The sequence below is a fragment of the Gopherus evgoodei genome, chromosome 10 (assembly GCF_007399415.2).
Source record: "Gopherus evgoodei ecotype Sinaloan lineage chromosome 10, rGopEvg1_v1.p, whole genome shotgun sequence".
In the NCBI taxonomy this organism is placed as follows: Eukaryota; Metazoa; Chordata; order Testudines; family Testudinidae; genus Gopherus; species Gopherus evgoodei.
Genome location: NC_044331.1, coordinates 18756656 through 18773043, shown reverse-complemented (window position 1 = coordinate 18773043; position 16388 = coordinate 18756656). Strand labels below are relative to the sequence as shown.

At 43.1% G+C, this 16388-nt stretch overlaps 1 protein-coding gene across 1 annotated transcript in view; it reads left to right on the top strand.

Moving 5' to 3' along the window:
* The first annotated feature begins 9922 nt into the window (after window positions 1-9922).
* Window positions 9923-16388, top strand: part of TM6SF1 (transmembrane 6 superfamily member 1) — a 32083-nt gene continuing 25617 nt past the window's right edge. Inside the window, exons 1-3 of the mRNA XM_030578137.1 lie at window positions 9923-10578; window positions 13572-13675; window positions 15265-15362. Coding sequence (XP_030433997.1) covers window positions 10487-10578; window positions 13572-13675; window positions 15265-15362 — 294 coding nt within the window. The 5' untranslated portion in view covers window positions 9923-10486. The remainder of the gene's footprint in view (window positions 10579-13571; window positions 13676-15264; window positions 15363-16388) is intronic.

Genomic DNA, 16388 nt, shown 5'->3' with positions numbered 1-16388 from the left:
AAAATGGGGCTGGGGCTGGAAGATAGAGAAGCAGAGACAAGGCGGGTAACTGCAGAGAGAGAGAGAAGGATGTGCAGGAGAGACAGAAGGGAAAATAACTTTGAGACAAGTGCAGAAGGAAAGAAAACTGATAAAGAAAAAGAGAGGGGAGAAAGGAATGAGAATGAAAATAATGTAAAAAAAATCACAAAAATACACAGGAGACAACAAAGGAGAAGAGAGACATAGAAAGAGAGAGAAAACAGGTATATGCAGCAGCAATCCACAGGGCTAAGAAAGAAAATTGTTATCACAGCTGTCTTTGTCAAACTTGGCTTTCCTGTATGTGAACACAGAGGATCAGACATTTGTTTTACCTTGTAATCTTTGTGCCAGCTCCCTGGTTCAAAAATTTTGGCCAGTTTTCTTTGGCAGTATCAGCATGTGGATCACAGCCATTTTTAAAGGTGATGTCATGGGATTGTACTTACCCTGCACAAATCAGAAATAACACACACCACATTTCCCAAAAGGGGTACAAGTAAACATTACTAAACCCTTTTCTGTTCTTTGCTTTCTGAGTACACTCAGTTTCTATCTAGGAAGTGCAACAGAAATTAATAAAGAGGAAAGTGTTTATATGAAACATACAGTATTAATTGACCAAGAGCAACTTTTCATTTGATTTCATTATGTATATGGAATGGCTCAGCTAAAGATAAAAGACTACAGACAAAGTTCAACTGGGTTGTATCATATGGATGAGATGGTTTTGCTGATCACTAGCAAGCACTACAGAAGGTCAAAGTGTGGCAGAGTGTTTGAGATACAAGCTTCTGAAGTTTGCACAGTAGCTTAAGCCAGCACAGGCTAACCTCAGTGCCTTTTTTATTAAAGAAACCATTGAGAGTAGGTGTGACATTCCCCTGCTGTTATCTAGACCGGTGATCTGCTAGGTCACTCCAATCCTCCACTCTGGGGGCCAGCCTTACTCTGCTCTGCTGTGAGAACCCCGACTCCTGGGTTGTTCACACAAAGCCTCTAGCATGTAAGCTGCTCCCAGCACGTGAGTGAGCACTTTTGGCCCGCCGCTGCTTGGATTGTGCAACCGAATGACACTAGTCAATACCTCCTGTCCCAGACACAACCCTAGGAACCTCCATCTTGCAGTGTCCAGTTATGCCTGCTGGATGCTGCAAGCGTATATGAGTTCATCAATTTAACAAAGAAATTGATATGTACCAGGTTTGTTATCCCAAGGGGAGTCTCTGATATGCTTCAAACCAAACTCACTGCTTCAGGAATAAACAAACAAATTTATTAACCACAAAAGATAGATTTTAAGTGATTATAAGTCAAAGCACAAGTCAGATTTGGTCGAAATAAAAGCAAAATACGTTCTAAGCTGGTCTTAACACTTTCAATGCCCTTACAAACTTAGATGCATGTCATCACAGGCTGGCTGGTTGCTCTTCAGCCAGACTCTCCCCTTTGATCAGTGCTTCAGTTGCTTGGTGGTGGTGTCTGTAGATGTAGGTGGAAGAGAGAGGAAGAGCATGGCAAATGTCTCTCCCTTTTATCATGTTCTTTCTTCCCTCTTGGCTTTGCTCCCCCCCTTCAGGGTCAGGTGAGCATTACTTCATCATAGTCCCAAACTGACCAAGGGAAGTAGGGTGACTCACTGGATAGCCCAACAGATCCTTTGTTGCTGCCTAGGCCAGTGTCCTTTGTTCCTGTGAGGCTGGGCTGGGTTTGTTCCATACATGCCCTGATGAGCTGTGAACTGCCCCTCAGCTCTTAAAGCGTTTTGCCTGGGCTTGTTTTAAGCCATGAGGGGACATTTTCAGCCTCATAACTATATACATGAAATTACAACCTATAACATCACTATAACATTACCATAACAGCAATGCTCAGTACATCATGAGCCTTCTGAAGACGCCCGACATGACAAACTTTGCAATGGATACCACACAGTCATATTATAGGGATGAACATGGGGGTGCAGGGTGTTCCCCTGAGATACAGCATGTCACAGTAGGACATTCCCATGATGGGCTTTCTTTTGAATCCTGTCAGGGTTGAGGTGGAGGAGGAGGTCTATTTGCACATGATACAGAAGAAGCAGAGGATTCAGCTCTCATGCCTCACAGATTCTTGAGATATGCAAGATTCTTGGGGATCTACCAGAAGCACAAAGATGTCTGCCAAGTGGCCTTGTTCCACTTTACTGGCAGGTCAGGGCCAGCTCTGTAACTGAGATCTCAGAAGGTTTCTGCTGAAAGAGGGTATTGTTTTCAGCCATTTGTTCTTGGAATTATTTCATTCTCCTCTCTTATGGATCTTCTCAGCCCCTCGCTTTCCCCACAAGGGTTCAATTTTATGTGCGTGTACTCAATCAATGTTTGCTGTTCTGATGCAAGTTTTGGAACTGGCACATATTTTTAAAATGGTTATAGATTGTTCCGATAAGCAATCAGCATCCTTCTCCCACTACCAAAACAGAGAGAATGCTTCATAGCAAATAATGTATTTGTAGCTTATTGTGTTTCATGGTTAGAAATAATAATAATAAACCTAGCTTTTATATAGTGCCGTTCATAAGTAGAGCTGAAAGTGCTTTACAAAGGAGGTCAGTATAATTGCAAAGGAGGTCAGTATCTGGAAACATTTGATGGAGAGTCCTTTCCTTTTCATATTCAGTTAGATGTTTATAAACATCTATGTATCTGATGGCTGTGATTGTTGTAACTGGCAAAGGAAGATACTCATGTTGCCATCCTCACAACTCCTACATTACACAATTTCCACAAGTTGTGAGTTTACAATAACAATAATTTTTAAAAATGAGAAAGTTATCTCTTCCTTTAGAACTCTCTGTGTGTCCTCTCTTCTCTGAGGCTCTGCTCTTCCACTAGAGTCCAGCCAGGCAGCCCCCTGCAGCTGCATGGAGCCTAGATTAATTAGTGGGGGTCTAAGACTTCTGCTTGTGAAGAGCCAAATTCAGAATCAGGGCCTTAGATTCAGGGCTCTTAGGGGCAGGGACTGATTTTATCTTTGTGTCCTGAAGAATGCCAAGCACAGTGTCAGTACAAAAAAATAATTGTGCTTGGATATGTAGGTAATTCTTAGACTCTGGTTTTCAGTGAGAATACTCATTTTTACAATTTTAAAGTTTACTTACCATAAATATGTTCTAATGTTTGCTTCAGATCCATGGTTCATTGATATTCAATTTAGCAATGAAATGGACTTTTATCATTGTTTGCTTCCTCTTTGCATGTTGCTCTTGTGTTACTATGAGTACAACTGGAGGGCTAGGTGGCACACACGGCATACGCAACAAGCAACTGTGAATTATGAGGCTGTAATTCCATTGAAAGGTTCTGGTGATACCACTAAACTGGAAAATGAAATTCAATTGGTTTGTGAGCCAACAGAATCCTGAAGGATTGAATTATAGCCCCATAAAATTTGCCAAAATCCTGGTCTCATTGAAATTAATGATACTTTTGTCACTGTCTTAAATGAGATCAAATGTTGGCTCTAATGCATGGATCCAGCAAAAGACAGTCTTGCATAGGCTGTCTCTGAGTAAATCATGAGCTTTCATCTATGTTTTCTGCTGCTAGTTACTCACTACTGTTGGCGTTTCAGGCATACCCCAGAATATGATGGTGGATTCTTGGAAGTCATCGATTTATGAGATGTCTTTTGGTTCACATTGTGCACTACATGTTACAGTGAGCTAATGGCCTTTCACAACACCTCTGAAGTCTTAGGATCAAATGCTTGACTGATTACAAGTGAAAATAAGTTTAGAGTCTGGATTTTTAGCCCCATTTGTCCAAATCACAATAACACCATCCTGTTGTTATTTACATTATAGTCGCACCTAGATGCCATTACCAAAATCAGGGCCTTGAGATTTATGGTAGGTGTATGTATAGTGCCTAGCACAGAGACAGTCCATGTCCCAAAGAGTTTACAATCTAAAAGACAAGCAAAATAGATGCACAGACAAGTGAAGTGAGGTACCCAAAGGTCCACAGTAGGACATTGGCAGAGCTGGGAACAGAACTCAGGTTTCCTGACTCTCTGTGCAATGTCACATTGCCTCGCTAAAAACTGGTGCTCCATATTGGACAGGATTTACAACATAGCATGATTTGGTGCAATGTATGGTCCCTACTCACAAGAGCTTCAACAGTGGAATAAGTTGGATTCAGGACAGTTATAGGTCTGCAGTGAGGTATGTAGGGAAGCTTATGAATCACTTTGCTTACTCTTATCATCTGCATTTTCTCACCTGCTTGCTTTCATGATCAACAAAGGGCCAAATACTGAGATAATTTTCTCCCCTCCTGCCACACACACGCTATTGTGCAGCATTGATGTGCAAAGTCAAAGTTATTGTGTAGCATCCACAAGTGGTGGCATTCCCACTGCTGAGTGATAAAGTTCCTATTTATTAATTAAATATGATTCTGCAACATTAAAATGACAAATTTAATGCATAAGTGACAAGAAATGGAAAGATTACAATTCTCATGGCAACAATAACTCACCAACACTGCACACATATAATATTTTGATTACTAGTTAGACTGCTACATGTACTGTAAACCTACCTTTATTTACATAATATTATTATTGCACGTGTCACCAGGTGGCATTGTTACACATAGTCTTCAAAGTTTGCTTTCTTCATGTGCAAGCAAGTTCTTAAATCTTGGAAGAAATGCGGGTGGCTGTGTTAGTTTGGGAGTATACAAGGTTCTGGGCAGAGTCTGCTGAGTGAGTGGCAAAAAAGTAATTGCTTTCTGCCTTGGTCTCTGATTAAAGCCAAGTCTTGAGGCAAAGTGCTCCCTGAGAGATGGTCAGTGGTGTAAAAGAAAGGATTGCCAATATCTCTGTTCCAGGATTAGTGCATATAGTGTAAATAAAGCTAATTACACTTGGCCTATACCCAAACTCTATGTCATTGATTTCTCCTGTACCGAGAAATCAACCTGCAAGACTCTTGACATCTGCTACTGCTTGGCAGAGGGGCAACATTGCTGTCAGAATGAGACAAGTGGTTAGAAGAAGAGGCAATAGTATACAGGGTATATGCAATGCTATTGAGTTGTGGGAGCATATATAACAGGGGATACAGGGAATGGTATTTTCTCTTTTGTGATTGAATAAGCAGGCAGGACATTTTGGGAAGGGATGGTATGTTGGAATCAGAAGGTTCAGTGGCTGGTGGGAATGACCCTTGAAAGCATCTCTAAAGGAAAGGCTGGGATGTTGACATCAATGAATGGTCTCTGCCTGTTAGGCATGATATCTGGGGGCTCCTTTGAGAGGAGACTGGATGGAATGTTGGAGGCAGAAGGTTCTTTGACCATTGGAAATGACAACTAGAGCTCCTTTAATAGTAGAAGGAATGCAGTACTGGAAAGGGGGAAAGCTCAATAGCAACAGGTCCTGTAATTGGAGACAAGGTGGAATGTTTGATGGCGGTTGAGAAGTCAGCTGGAGTTCCCAATAACAGGAGAAGGGATGGAATTCCCAGTTCTCCACTCCTTTCATCACTTTCATTCTTATCTCCTTCCACCTTAATTGAATTGGCTCATTAGCACTGACCCCCTACTCGATAAGGCAGCTCTCATCTTTTCATATGCTGTGTATTTATACCTCCCTACTGTATGTTCCACTCCATGCATCTGATGATGTGGGTTTTAGCCCACAAAAGCTTACGCCCAATAAATTTGTTAGTCTCTAAGGTGCCACAAGGACTCCTCATTGTTTTTGCTGATACAGACTAACACGGCTACCACTCTTATTCTTATCTCCATGCATTCAGCTCTGCTGCCCCTCTACACCTAGAGTTTATTTCCTATCCCACTGTGCCAGGCATCCACCCTCTTTTTTGAAATCCAAAGTGAAAACTCATGTCTTCTGTGAAGGCCACAAACACTAATCCAGATCACTAAAATGCTGCCATCTACCCATATATAAATGTAAAAACCCTACTTTTAGATAGAACCTTCCTGATCTCACCCAGGGTGTGGCTGAATTGTCTTCTCTGACTATACAAACTGCAAGCATCTCAGGGCTTGTGTATAATACTGAGCACATTTTTGAGTATTGGCCAATAATAATTAATAGTAATGGTCACCATCTTGTGGAGTGACAGGGAATATAGGGGAAAGGCTGAAAGATGAGTGAAATGTGCACAGTAAAGGATGGAATTGGGAGCCAGTAAACTGGCTGGAAGACATGCCAAGAGAAACTGAGATGGAGACAATGCCAGGAATGAGGACAAGACTTGCCTGGGGTCACAAGAAGCTGTTTAACACTAGGTCATTGCTGTCCCTCGCAGCCGCTCAACATATTGTTTAATACATGCAAGAGAATGAAATGGGCCATGATGCAGAACAAGTGAGCACCATTATGGTAGGGGATATGGTAGGGGAGAAGAAGAAAGCCTCACTGGAGCCTGCCTACTCTCACCTCACATAAACTTAGTTATAGTCCTGCTGTTCTCCAATACCGCTAATAGGTAATAATAGGTAAGGAGGATTTTCCGGGGAAGACAAGCAGAGGTACTGTCACAGGAGATCTGCTGGAAGTGGTTACCTTGGAAGGTGTATTGATTCAGAGCCTCTCCTGGGTTCCTGGATCCTGTTTCCCTGGGCAGCCCTGCTGTAACTGTATTGAGTGAAGCTGTGTCCAGTCTGGGTTACTGCAGCCACACTGCAGGTGGATTTTCTGCTACTAGACCAGGGGTGGGCAAACTACGGCCTGGGGGCTGCCTCCGGCCCTCCAGACATTTTAATCCAGCCCTCAGGTTCCTGCCAGGGAGTAGGGTCAGGGACTTGCCCCACTCTGCACGGCTCCCAGAAGCAGCAGCATGTCTCCCCTCCAGCTCCTACACGTAGGGGCAGCCAAGGGGCTCTGTATGCTGCCCCTGCTGCAGCTCCCATTGGCCGGGAACTGTGGCCCATGAGAGCGGCAAGGGTGGCGCCTGTGGACAGGGCAGTGCACACAGCTGCACCTCCTCGTAGAAGCCGGATGGGGGGACGTGCCGCTGCTTCTGGGAGCTGCTTGAGATAAGCACCACCTGGAGCCTGCACCCCGACCCCCTCCTGCACCTGAACCCCTTGCCCCAGCCCTGATCTCCCTACCTCCTGCCAAACCCCTCAGTCCCAGCCCGAAGCATCCTCCTGTACCCCCAGCCCTCACTTTCCCCCCCTTGAGATAAGCAAACCCCTCAGTCCCAGCCCGAAGCATCCTCCTGTACCCCCAGCCCTCACTTTCCCCCCCTTGAGATAAGCACCACCTGGAGCCTGCACCCCGACCCCCTCCTGCACCTGAACCCCTTGCCCCAGCCCTGATCTCCCTACCTCCTGCCAACCCCCTCAGTCCCAGCCCGAAGCATCCTCCTGTACCCCCAGCCCTCACTTTCCCCCCCTGCATCCCTACCCCCAATTTTGTGAGCATTCATGGCCCACCATACAATTTTCATACCCAAATGTGGCCCTCGGGCCTAGAAGTTTGCACCCCCTGTACTAGGTAGACAGGCAGTGAAACTGCTTCCTACTCTTTAGTGGATATTTGCTCACCACACTGTTTGCCATGATTGGGACTTTCTGCTCAAGGATTGGAAGAGGGCTGGAACAGCACGGGGTGTTGCATGACAGTATTAAGATGCCTTGGCAGAGCAGTGATGGGAACTCTTGCCTGCACTGAATCTGGCTCTAGCCAAAAGTCACACAATTTAAAATAAAAAAAGCTGTAAAGTGATTTATTTGTACATGATGATGAAAGCCAAAGAAATTCTTCTGAACCACAAAATCTATCCTTCTCTGGCTCTAAATGGTCAACAGCTTAAGAAAATAAGAATGGGCATACTGGGTCAGACCAATGGTCCATCTATCCCAGTATCCTGTCTTCTGACAGTGGCCAATGTCAGTTGCTTCAGAGGAAATGAACAGGATAGGGCAGTTATCGCATGATCTGTTCCCTTGTTGTCTAGTCCCAGCTTCTGGCAATCATAGGTTTAAAGACACCCAGAGCATGCAGTCACATCCCTGACGCTCTTGGCTAATTGCCATTGATGGACCTATGTTCCATGAACATATCTAATTCTTTTTCTGAAACCAGTTATATTTTCAGACTTCACAACATCCCCTGGCAATGACTTCCCAGGTTGATTTTGCATTGTGTGAAGTACTTATGTTTGTTTTAAACCTGCTGCCTATTAATTTCATTGGATGACCCCTCGTTCTTGTGTTTTGTGAAGGGGTAAATAACTTTCTTGTTCACTTTCTCCACACCATTCATGATTTTATAGACCTCTATCATATCCCCCTTTAGTACTCTCTTCCAAACTGAACACTTCCAATCTTTTTAATCACTCCTCATATGAAAGCTGTTGCATAACCCTAATCATTTTTGTTGCCCTTCTCTCTACTTTTTCCCATTCTAAGAAGTCTTTCTTGAGATGTGGTTACCAGAACTGCACACAGTTTTCAAAGGTGTGGGCATACCATTGATTTATATAATGGTATTATGATATTTAATGTCTTATTTTCTATCCTTTTCTTAATGGTTCCTAATATTCTGCTAACTTTTTGGACAGCCACTGCACATTGAGCAGATGTTTTCAGAGAATTAACCACGATGACTCCAAAATCTCTTCCTTGAGTGGTAACAGCTAATTTAGACCCCATCATATTGTATGCATAGTTGGGATTATGTTTTCAAATGCGCATTACTTTGCCTTTATCAACACTGAAATTCAAGTGCCACTTTGTTGCCCAGTCATCAGCTTTTGTGAGATCCCGTTGTAACTCTTCACAGACAGAGTTGGACTTAACTGTCTTTAGTAATTTTGTATTGTCTGCAAACTTTGATACCTTATCCCTTTTTCTAGATAATTTATGACTACGTTGAACAGCACTGGTCCCAGTACAGATCCTTGATGGATCCCCCTCTCTCCACTGTAAAAACTGACCATGTATTTCTACCCTTCGTTTCCTTTCTTTTAACCAGTTACTGATCCATGACAAGACCTTGCCTCTTATCCCAAGACTGCTTACTTTGGTTAAGAACTTTTGGTGAGGGACCTTAGGCAATAATATTTTCCCTTTAACAGTTAATTTGCTATATACATTATGACCCACCCTTTACCTTGGTTGTTTGCTAAAAAGAATTTTAGAACTCTCATTTACTTTTCACCATTCTTGCCATTTGTTGAACACAGGAATTGCCAGACTGGATCAGACCAGTAGCCAATCTAGTCAAGTATCCTCTCATCAACATGGCTGCTTCAGAGGAAAATGCAGAAAATCTTGTATGATACAGTTATGAAATAACCTACTCACAGGAAAAGTTTCCTCCTTATGCCATTACTAGCAATTGCCATATATCCTGAAATATGAGGATCTATAGATCTTCAAAACAAACACCCCCCCCCCCCAAGAATTTTGGTTTTTTTATCCTAGCTATTATAACTCTGGTTATAACTGATACAACCTTCCCATGATCCTTTTTTGAATCCTGCTAAGCTCTTGGCCTCAATGACTTCTAGTGGCAATGAGTTCCACAGGCTAAATGTCCCATGGACAGAATATTCCTTACCAGTTTTAAATATGCTGCCTTTCAATATAATTGCCTAGTCCCTTTGACTTTGTGTGCTTCACTCAACTTGCCGGAAGAAAACAGGCAGGCCGCTTTCACTTTGTTTCTAGTCCAGTCAGAGCTTGCTTGTGAGTTTCCTGTATTCAGTGCAGCACAAGAACACTGCGGAAGTCCAAGCCCAAGTCTTGTTTTACTCACATTTTGTTAAATAAAAATAAAGAATGTGAACAGATTTCAATACCTATTGTTACAAACATGGGGAGAAAGGGGAAGTGGGCTCTGTTCTGTCTCTTTAACCACTACAGCTGGAACAACTGCCTTGCACACTCACTTTCGCGTTGGGGACTCCTTGCTCCAGTACACTGAGCTAATAACGCCCCGCAGTAGTTTGCAAGGGCAGCTGGCCCGGGACGATCAAGACCAGTGACTTTTCCAGGCGTCCCCCAGAGCCCGGCCTCCCTGCCGCACGGGGCCATGTGCAGCAGGCCAGGGGTGACGATGGCTCTTGGCTCGCTCGTGCCAGCCAGGTCACAATAGCTCTCATGCCGCTGGCTGCGGGCGGAGGGAGAGTCCCGGGCGGCTGTGGAATGAAGCGAGGCAGCCGCAGTTGTCAGTCCCGTCACTGCTGCTGGAAGAACAACGGGGGGCTCCGGTTTCTGGCGCGGCGGGCGGCGTTAACCTTTGCGGCGCGCAGCCTGCCAGCGACGGGGGCTTTTTGCCCACGAGCAGCGGGCGATGAGCGGGGCAGCCGGGCTGAGCCGCGGCCGCCGAGGGCAGGTCTAAGGGGCAGAGAGCGGCGCTCGGGCGGGGACCGCGGAGCTGGGCCATTGTCTCCGACCATGCGAAGCGCCCTGTGAGCGGAGCCGCTGCTGGGATGAGCGCCTCGGCTGCCACCGGGGTCTTCGTCCTGTCCCTCACCGCCATCCCCGTCACTTACCTCTTCAACTTCTTAGCCGCCAGCAGCAGGTGAGTCCCAGAGGGGGATCCCGTGCGCCCCGGCTGGGCTGGGAGTGGGAGCCGAGCGCCCGGGGGGCCGGGCGGGGCGCGCTCCCAGCCAGGCTGCTCGCTGTGCGGCGTATTTTTAGCAGCTGGGCATGGAAAGGACAAATGTGGACCCGAGAGGTACAACAATAGCCAGCGCCAAGGGAGCGGGCGGGCCAGGCCGCCGGGGCTGGGAGCTGAGGCCGCGGGCCGGGGGGGAGCTGAGTCCAGGGAGTTGGAGGCTGAGAGCTTGAGGGTGGGGGTGAGGTTAAGCTGGGACCAGGAGAAGTGATTTAGGCGGGAAATGGGTGCAAAAGGCTAAGAGCTGGGATCTGGGTTTGGGCTTGAAGAGATGAACGCTGGGGCCCTGGAGCAGGGCTGGGCTGGTGGAGCAAGAAGTTGTCCTCTGCTGGGGCAGAATAGCTCAGGTAAAGCAAAAACAAGGGGGAGCCCTTGTGGCACCTTAGAGACTAACACATTTATTGGGGCATAAACTTTCATGGGCTAGAACCCATTTCATCAGATGCATGGAGCAGAGAATACAGGAGCAGGTATAAATACATGAAAAGATGGGAGTTGCCTTACCAAGTGTGAGGTCAGTCTAACCAGACAATTCATTTAATAGGATATCAAGGGAGAAAAAGTATCTTTTGAAGTGGTAAGAGAGTGGCCCATTTCAGACAGTTGACAAGAAGGTGTGAGTAACAGTAGGGGAAAACTAGGATTGAGGAATTTAGGTTTAGGGTTTGTAATGACCCAACCACTCCTAAACTGATGGTGTCCAGTTTGCAAATTAATTCTAGTTCTGCAGTTTCAGGTTGGAGTCTGTTTTTGAAGTTTTTTTGTTGAAACTGCAGAACTGGCGTGAAAGCTTATGCCCAAATAAATGTTAGTCTCTAAGGTGCCACAAGGATTCCTCGTTGTTTTTGCTGATACAGACTAACACCGGCTACCACTCTGAAACCTGTCATCAGGTAATGCAGTAAGATTAAACAAGAGGCATGGGAGGACATAGAAATCCTATATTAAGTTCTCAGGTATCAGCACTGTGGCTGTGGGAAGGGGTGGAGGAGAGATCTTGGGTGAAATTCCCTTTGGAAACTGCAGATCCAAAGCCAGCCTGGATAAGTTCTTAATGGGTTTTTGTGCCTAGCCACAAAAATCCTTCAGGGTTTTCCCTTTCAAAACTGTGGAAGTCACCATACCATTCATAGTCAGTTCCAGAGTCATCAGAGCCTACGGTCACCATCATGCCCCCACAGAAGTCAGTTAAGGGGTTTGCTATTGACATTAGTGGGTGAAGAATCAGGTCCTAAGTCTTACTGCACTGGAGTAGTTTCCATTTTTCTGTATCTCATCATCCAAGGGAGAGTTTCCTCAACTGTGCCCAACAAGAGGTCTCAGAAGACTTTCCACTGTTCTACAAAGTTCTGCAAAAACTTGAGATAAACTTTTGATTTAAAATGTAGAAAAGGATCTTAAGAGTCTCTCTCCTAAGAAACTTCAGGACTAAAGGAGTGTAGGGACCCAGTTAGCATCAGATATGTCTGTATGCTCCACTGCGTAAAAGTTTTTCAAAAAGTCAGTGCATGTAATAGACTGTGTTGCTGGTTTGGGTTGGAAGGATCCAGATACTTCAGAGGTTTTTGTAATATTCAGTGGGCAGATTTCTAAAAAGTTAGTGCATGTTTGATTCATTGCCAATATTTCTTTCTGTAGGTACACACCATTGTGCAGGAAGTCTGCATTTTATATAATTGAAGTACTTAATCCTTCAACCTTTACTCAGTAAATAGATCTAATGCAAGATCCACTAAGGCTGAATAGCAGAATTAAGATTGAAGGATCAAATCTGAAATGTAAAACAATTTTTAATGTCAGTTTTCATATTGTTTAAATATAACTAATGTATTCTCTTGAGGAGAAAAATCAGACTTGTAACTAGTGTATCTTCTGAAACCATATCCTGATGTCTCCAATATTCAAAATACGTTTTTTGAAAAACCTTATGGTTTACTGAATTCTCCCCATATTATTTTGTATATAAGCGCAAAGGGGGTAGATTGATCTCAAGAATCTGTCCTAAAGTGAATTTAGCACAATTTGCCAATCTAGAGATGTGAATAGATTTTAAATGAATTCTATTAAAATTTTTTTTTTCTTGGGGATGCTAATGTTTTCCTCCTTTCTTTCTGCGCCTTGAGTATTTCCATCATTTTCCCACCAGCACTTTACACACCCTCAAACATGCATCCTCCAGGCCTTGTATTATGGCCCCCATCCTTATGGAAAAGGAGGTCCTCCCTGCCGAACCCATCAACTCTATTAGTAAAGCATTCACAATGAGTCACACTAGCACTTCTCTCCAGAGCCTGAAAACACTTCTATAGCATTTCCTGTCCCTGGCAATCTAGGGCCTGGGAGAGGGAGGCCAGAAATTGAACCCAGAGCTATCATGGAGCATGGCACTATGCTACCCCTAGTTCTGGGCTAGCTGATCAATTTGTTTTTTTGTAATTTTACTTTGCAAACATGTCCTATCACAGATAGGTACTTTTTTCTGGCATGTTCATAATGATCCTTTCTGATCTAAAAATCTATGCATATATGACTTTCACAGCTATTTGTCCTAGTTTTTGCTAATGTCAGCATGGAAACTGAATTTAGTCTGACAATCTAGCTTTCTGGACTAGTTGTTTATCAAGCTATTTTAGTATTTGCTTTTTATAGATGATCACATGTAACAAGCAGGCATGGAAAGTCTGAAAAACAGTAAAAACGTATAATATTGTAAACTCTGCAAGGATTTTAAAAAGCAAAATTTTTCATTAGTATTTGCATTTAATTTAAGATTAAGGGAGTATTCTTTTGCTTTTGAAAAGTGATCCTTTTGAGGTTAGCTGATAAGAAAAACTGCAGAGCTGAAGGGGGCACATGGTTGCTTGTTTTTAATTCCTTATTTTTTTAAATAATTTCAGTTCCTGGGCAATTGTAGCAGTTGGATCCCTGATTCTGATTTTCGTTGCTCTAGTAGCCCGTACTCTGGTCAAAAGAAAACCTCCAAAAGACCCACTTTTTTATGGTATGTATTAGTATAATCAAAGCTAATTAAGTATTTATTCATTGGTTTGAAAGTTACATCTCACGTGGACATATTTTATGGCTGTTACCATTTCTGTCTATAGAAGGGTAACATGCTTTTAAACTCTTAATGACTTTGGGCCCAATGATATAGGGTGCTAAATGGATTTCAACTTCAACTGGAAGTTGAATGAGCTCAGCAGGGGTTGAAATAGAGGGTGAGGGGAAAGGTAGTGCTAATCTTCAGCCTCTGCCAACAAACCAACTCCACCACTTGAAAGCCAAAATGAGATACTCACAGTGGACTGTAGAAAGGTTAAAAATATGCTCTGCTGGGCCCATTCAGTTTTGTTCCCCCTTGGTGGAGCTCAGGCGACACAGTGGACCTTATTGAACATGTCAGGCCTGGCTCCTCCTCACTGGGATCCATTCTCCTATTGGGCTTAGTGGGCTTCTTTGGGGTTTGTGCTCCTGCAGTGGGGTTTGGATTCCCCATTGGGCTCCATAGGGTTGGTTGCCCCTAGATGATACAGATTATCATAATTTGATCGTCTCTCTTCATTCTTGCACAATAAATATTCAACTAATAATATCTAATAACCATCACTAGGCTTCAGTGTTAACACCAAAGTGTGATGAACAAGGTCATTCTCACCTCTCAGTGCTATCGTTTTAGGCTGTCCAGAGACTCAGACAAGCACCTTGGCATCCATACACTCTTTTCATAGTTGAAGGTTATTGTCACAACCACAAGGCTGGGGAGATGTAATTGTTTTTTAAGTGAAATCTTATATACTGGAGCACCATATGGTAACCTACAGGAAAAACTACTGGCTCATTTAGCTGCCTCAAGCTCCAGCCCTAGACCCCTCCACACCTTTGCAGGCAGAGCCCATAGCCCAGACCTACTGCATATTTTTACCCTCTGCTACTCATCCGATACCCTTACACTTTTATCCTCCAAGGTGCTGCATATGTTCTGTGCTGCTGACAACTTTCAGTTCATAAAAGATACTCCCTATGGAGTCACTGAGTACCTTGCAGACTAGATTTCCTACGTGGTTATGGCTCATGATGGCAAAGCAGGTTCACCCTGCTCCACCCCAGAAAGGGCAAGTCACATTTTCCTTCCTTTTTCTGCCAGCCCCTCCCCTTCTTTCTTGAGTATAACTGGAATGTTCAGTTTTCCTCAAGGAAGATCAGATGTTTGCAACTGAGGCTGTCTACATTATATGATAGTTTCTAAGGGCTGCCCAGTCCTCTTCATGGGATGCCGATCACCCACGGAGGTCAGAAGGAGCTATGCGTGTGGATGTATGGAGTACATCATTAAGTGTAGCTATCTTGAAGAGTATACATTGTGGTAAAATATTGGTATCTTAAAATATTTAAACTAGGTATTGCTGGGTAACAAGTTATATTGTCCTTTAGATATCTGTCTGGATGTTTTCCTCACAACAGATAAATTTCCCCCTAGTTAGATGTTAATCTCTTAACAGTTTAATATTTCAGACTATATATTGACAGCCTTTGATTTGCAAGGCTTTTTATATACAGTAATTTCTTTTTTTTCTTTTCATATTATTGCAGTTTATGCCGTATTTGCTTTTACCAGTGTAGTGAACCTTATAATAGGACTTGAACAGGATGGAATTATTGATGGATTCATGACCTACTACTTGAAAGAGGTAAACAATCATTTAATTTATGAATTTAAAATCTTTACTATTGATGATTAAATAAAATCTTTATTATAAAAATGCCCCTGGCAGAAAAGAGCCATTAGAAAGTTAACGGAATATGAAGTTCAGTATTATAATTTATTTCATATGCCTTGGACATTGAAGAGGAAGATACTGTAATTTATTTGTTTTCATATAGGCTATGATGTATATTTACCACTGCAATTTGGCTTTTCTCTTAATAATATAAATAAGAGTACTTAATGTGTCTAAAAGAATCTTCTTGGGTTTGATTTTACTCTCATTAAAGTCACTGATAAAACTTTCATTGACTTCAAGACCCAGCATATTATTTCATTTAGTTGCAATAATACTGTTCATAGTGGACTTCTATGACATTAGTGTAGTTAATGCATACATTTCTACTGAACTAGTTAATCCATGCATTTCTGCAGAACTCAATAGAAATTCAGTAGTCATTAATGGAGAGTTAAAGTGAAATATTACAAAACCTGTAAGCTTATCCTAGAAGAAAAATAATGAATCTTGTGTTTTTGCTTAATCCTTTTAATAAAAGGAACCAAAATAGAGTGAAAAACCTGACAGTGTCAGATATCAAATTAGCAGATTCTGTTCCCTGCTGAATCTCAGTGTCCACCAAAAATAGCACAATGAGGGCCTGGTCCAACATTCACTGGTGTAATTGAAAAGACGCTATAGACTTCAGAGAAATTAGTTGGGCCCTATGAGCTTAAATATCACCATCATTAATGTGCTCAACACTATTATTGGGTCTCTAGATTGTTAAATGTTTCTTTGCTGAATTAAATCAAACAGTCTTTACATTTCATCACTGATATATATGTCATAACTTCAGATTTTTGAACACCGTTTTTTTTTCTTTAGAAACAGGAATTTCCTGTAACGTTGCAGACCGATGATTGCTGTTTCAGTAGTGTCCCCAAATACTGAAGAGCAAGGCATACCCTCCACCCCTGGAAATGCACCTAATTTTGCAATATTATGCTCTAA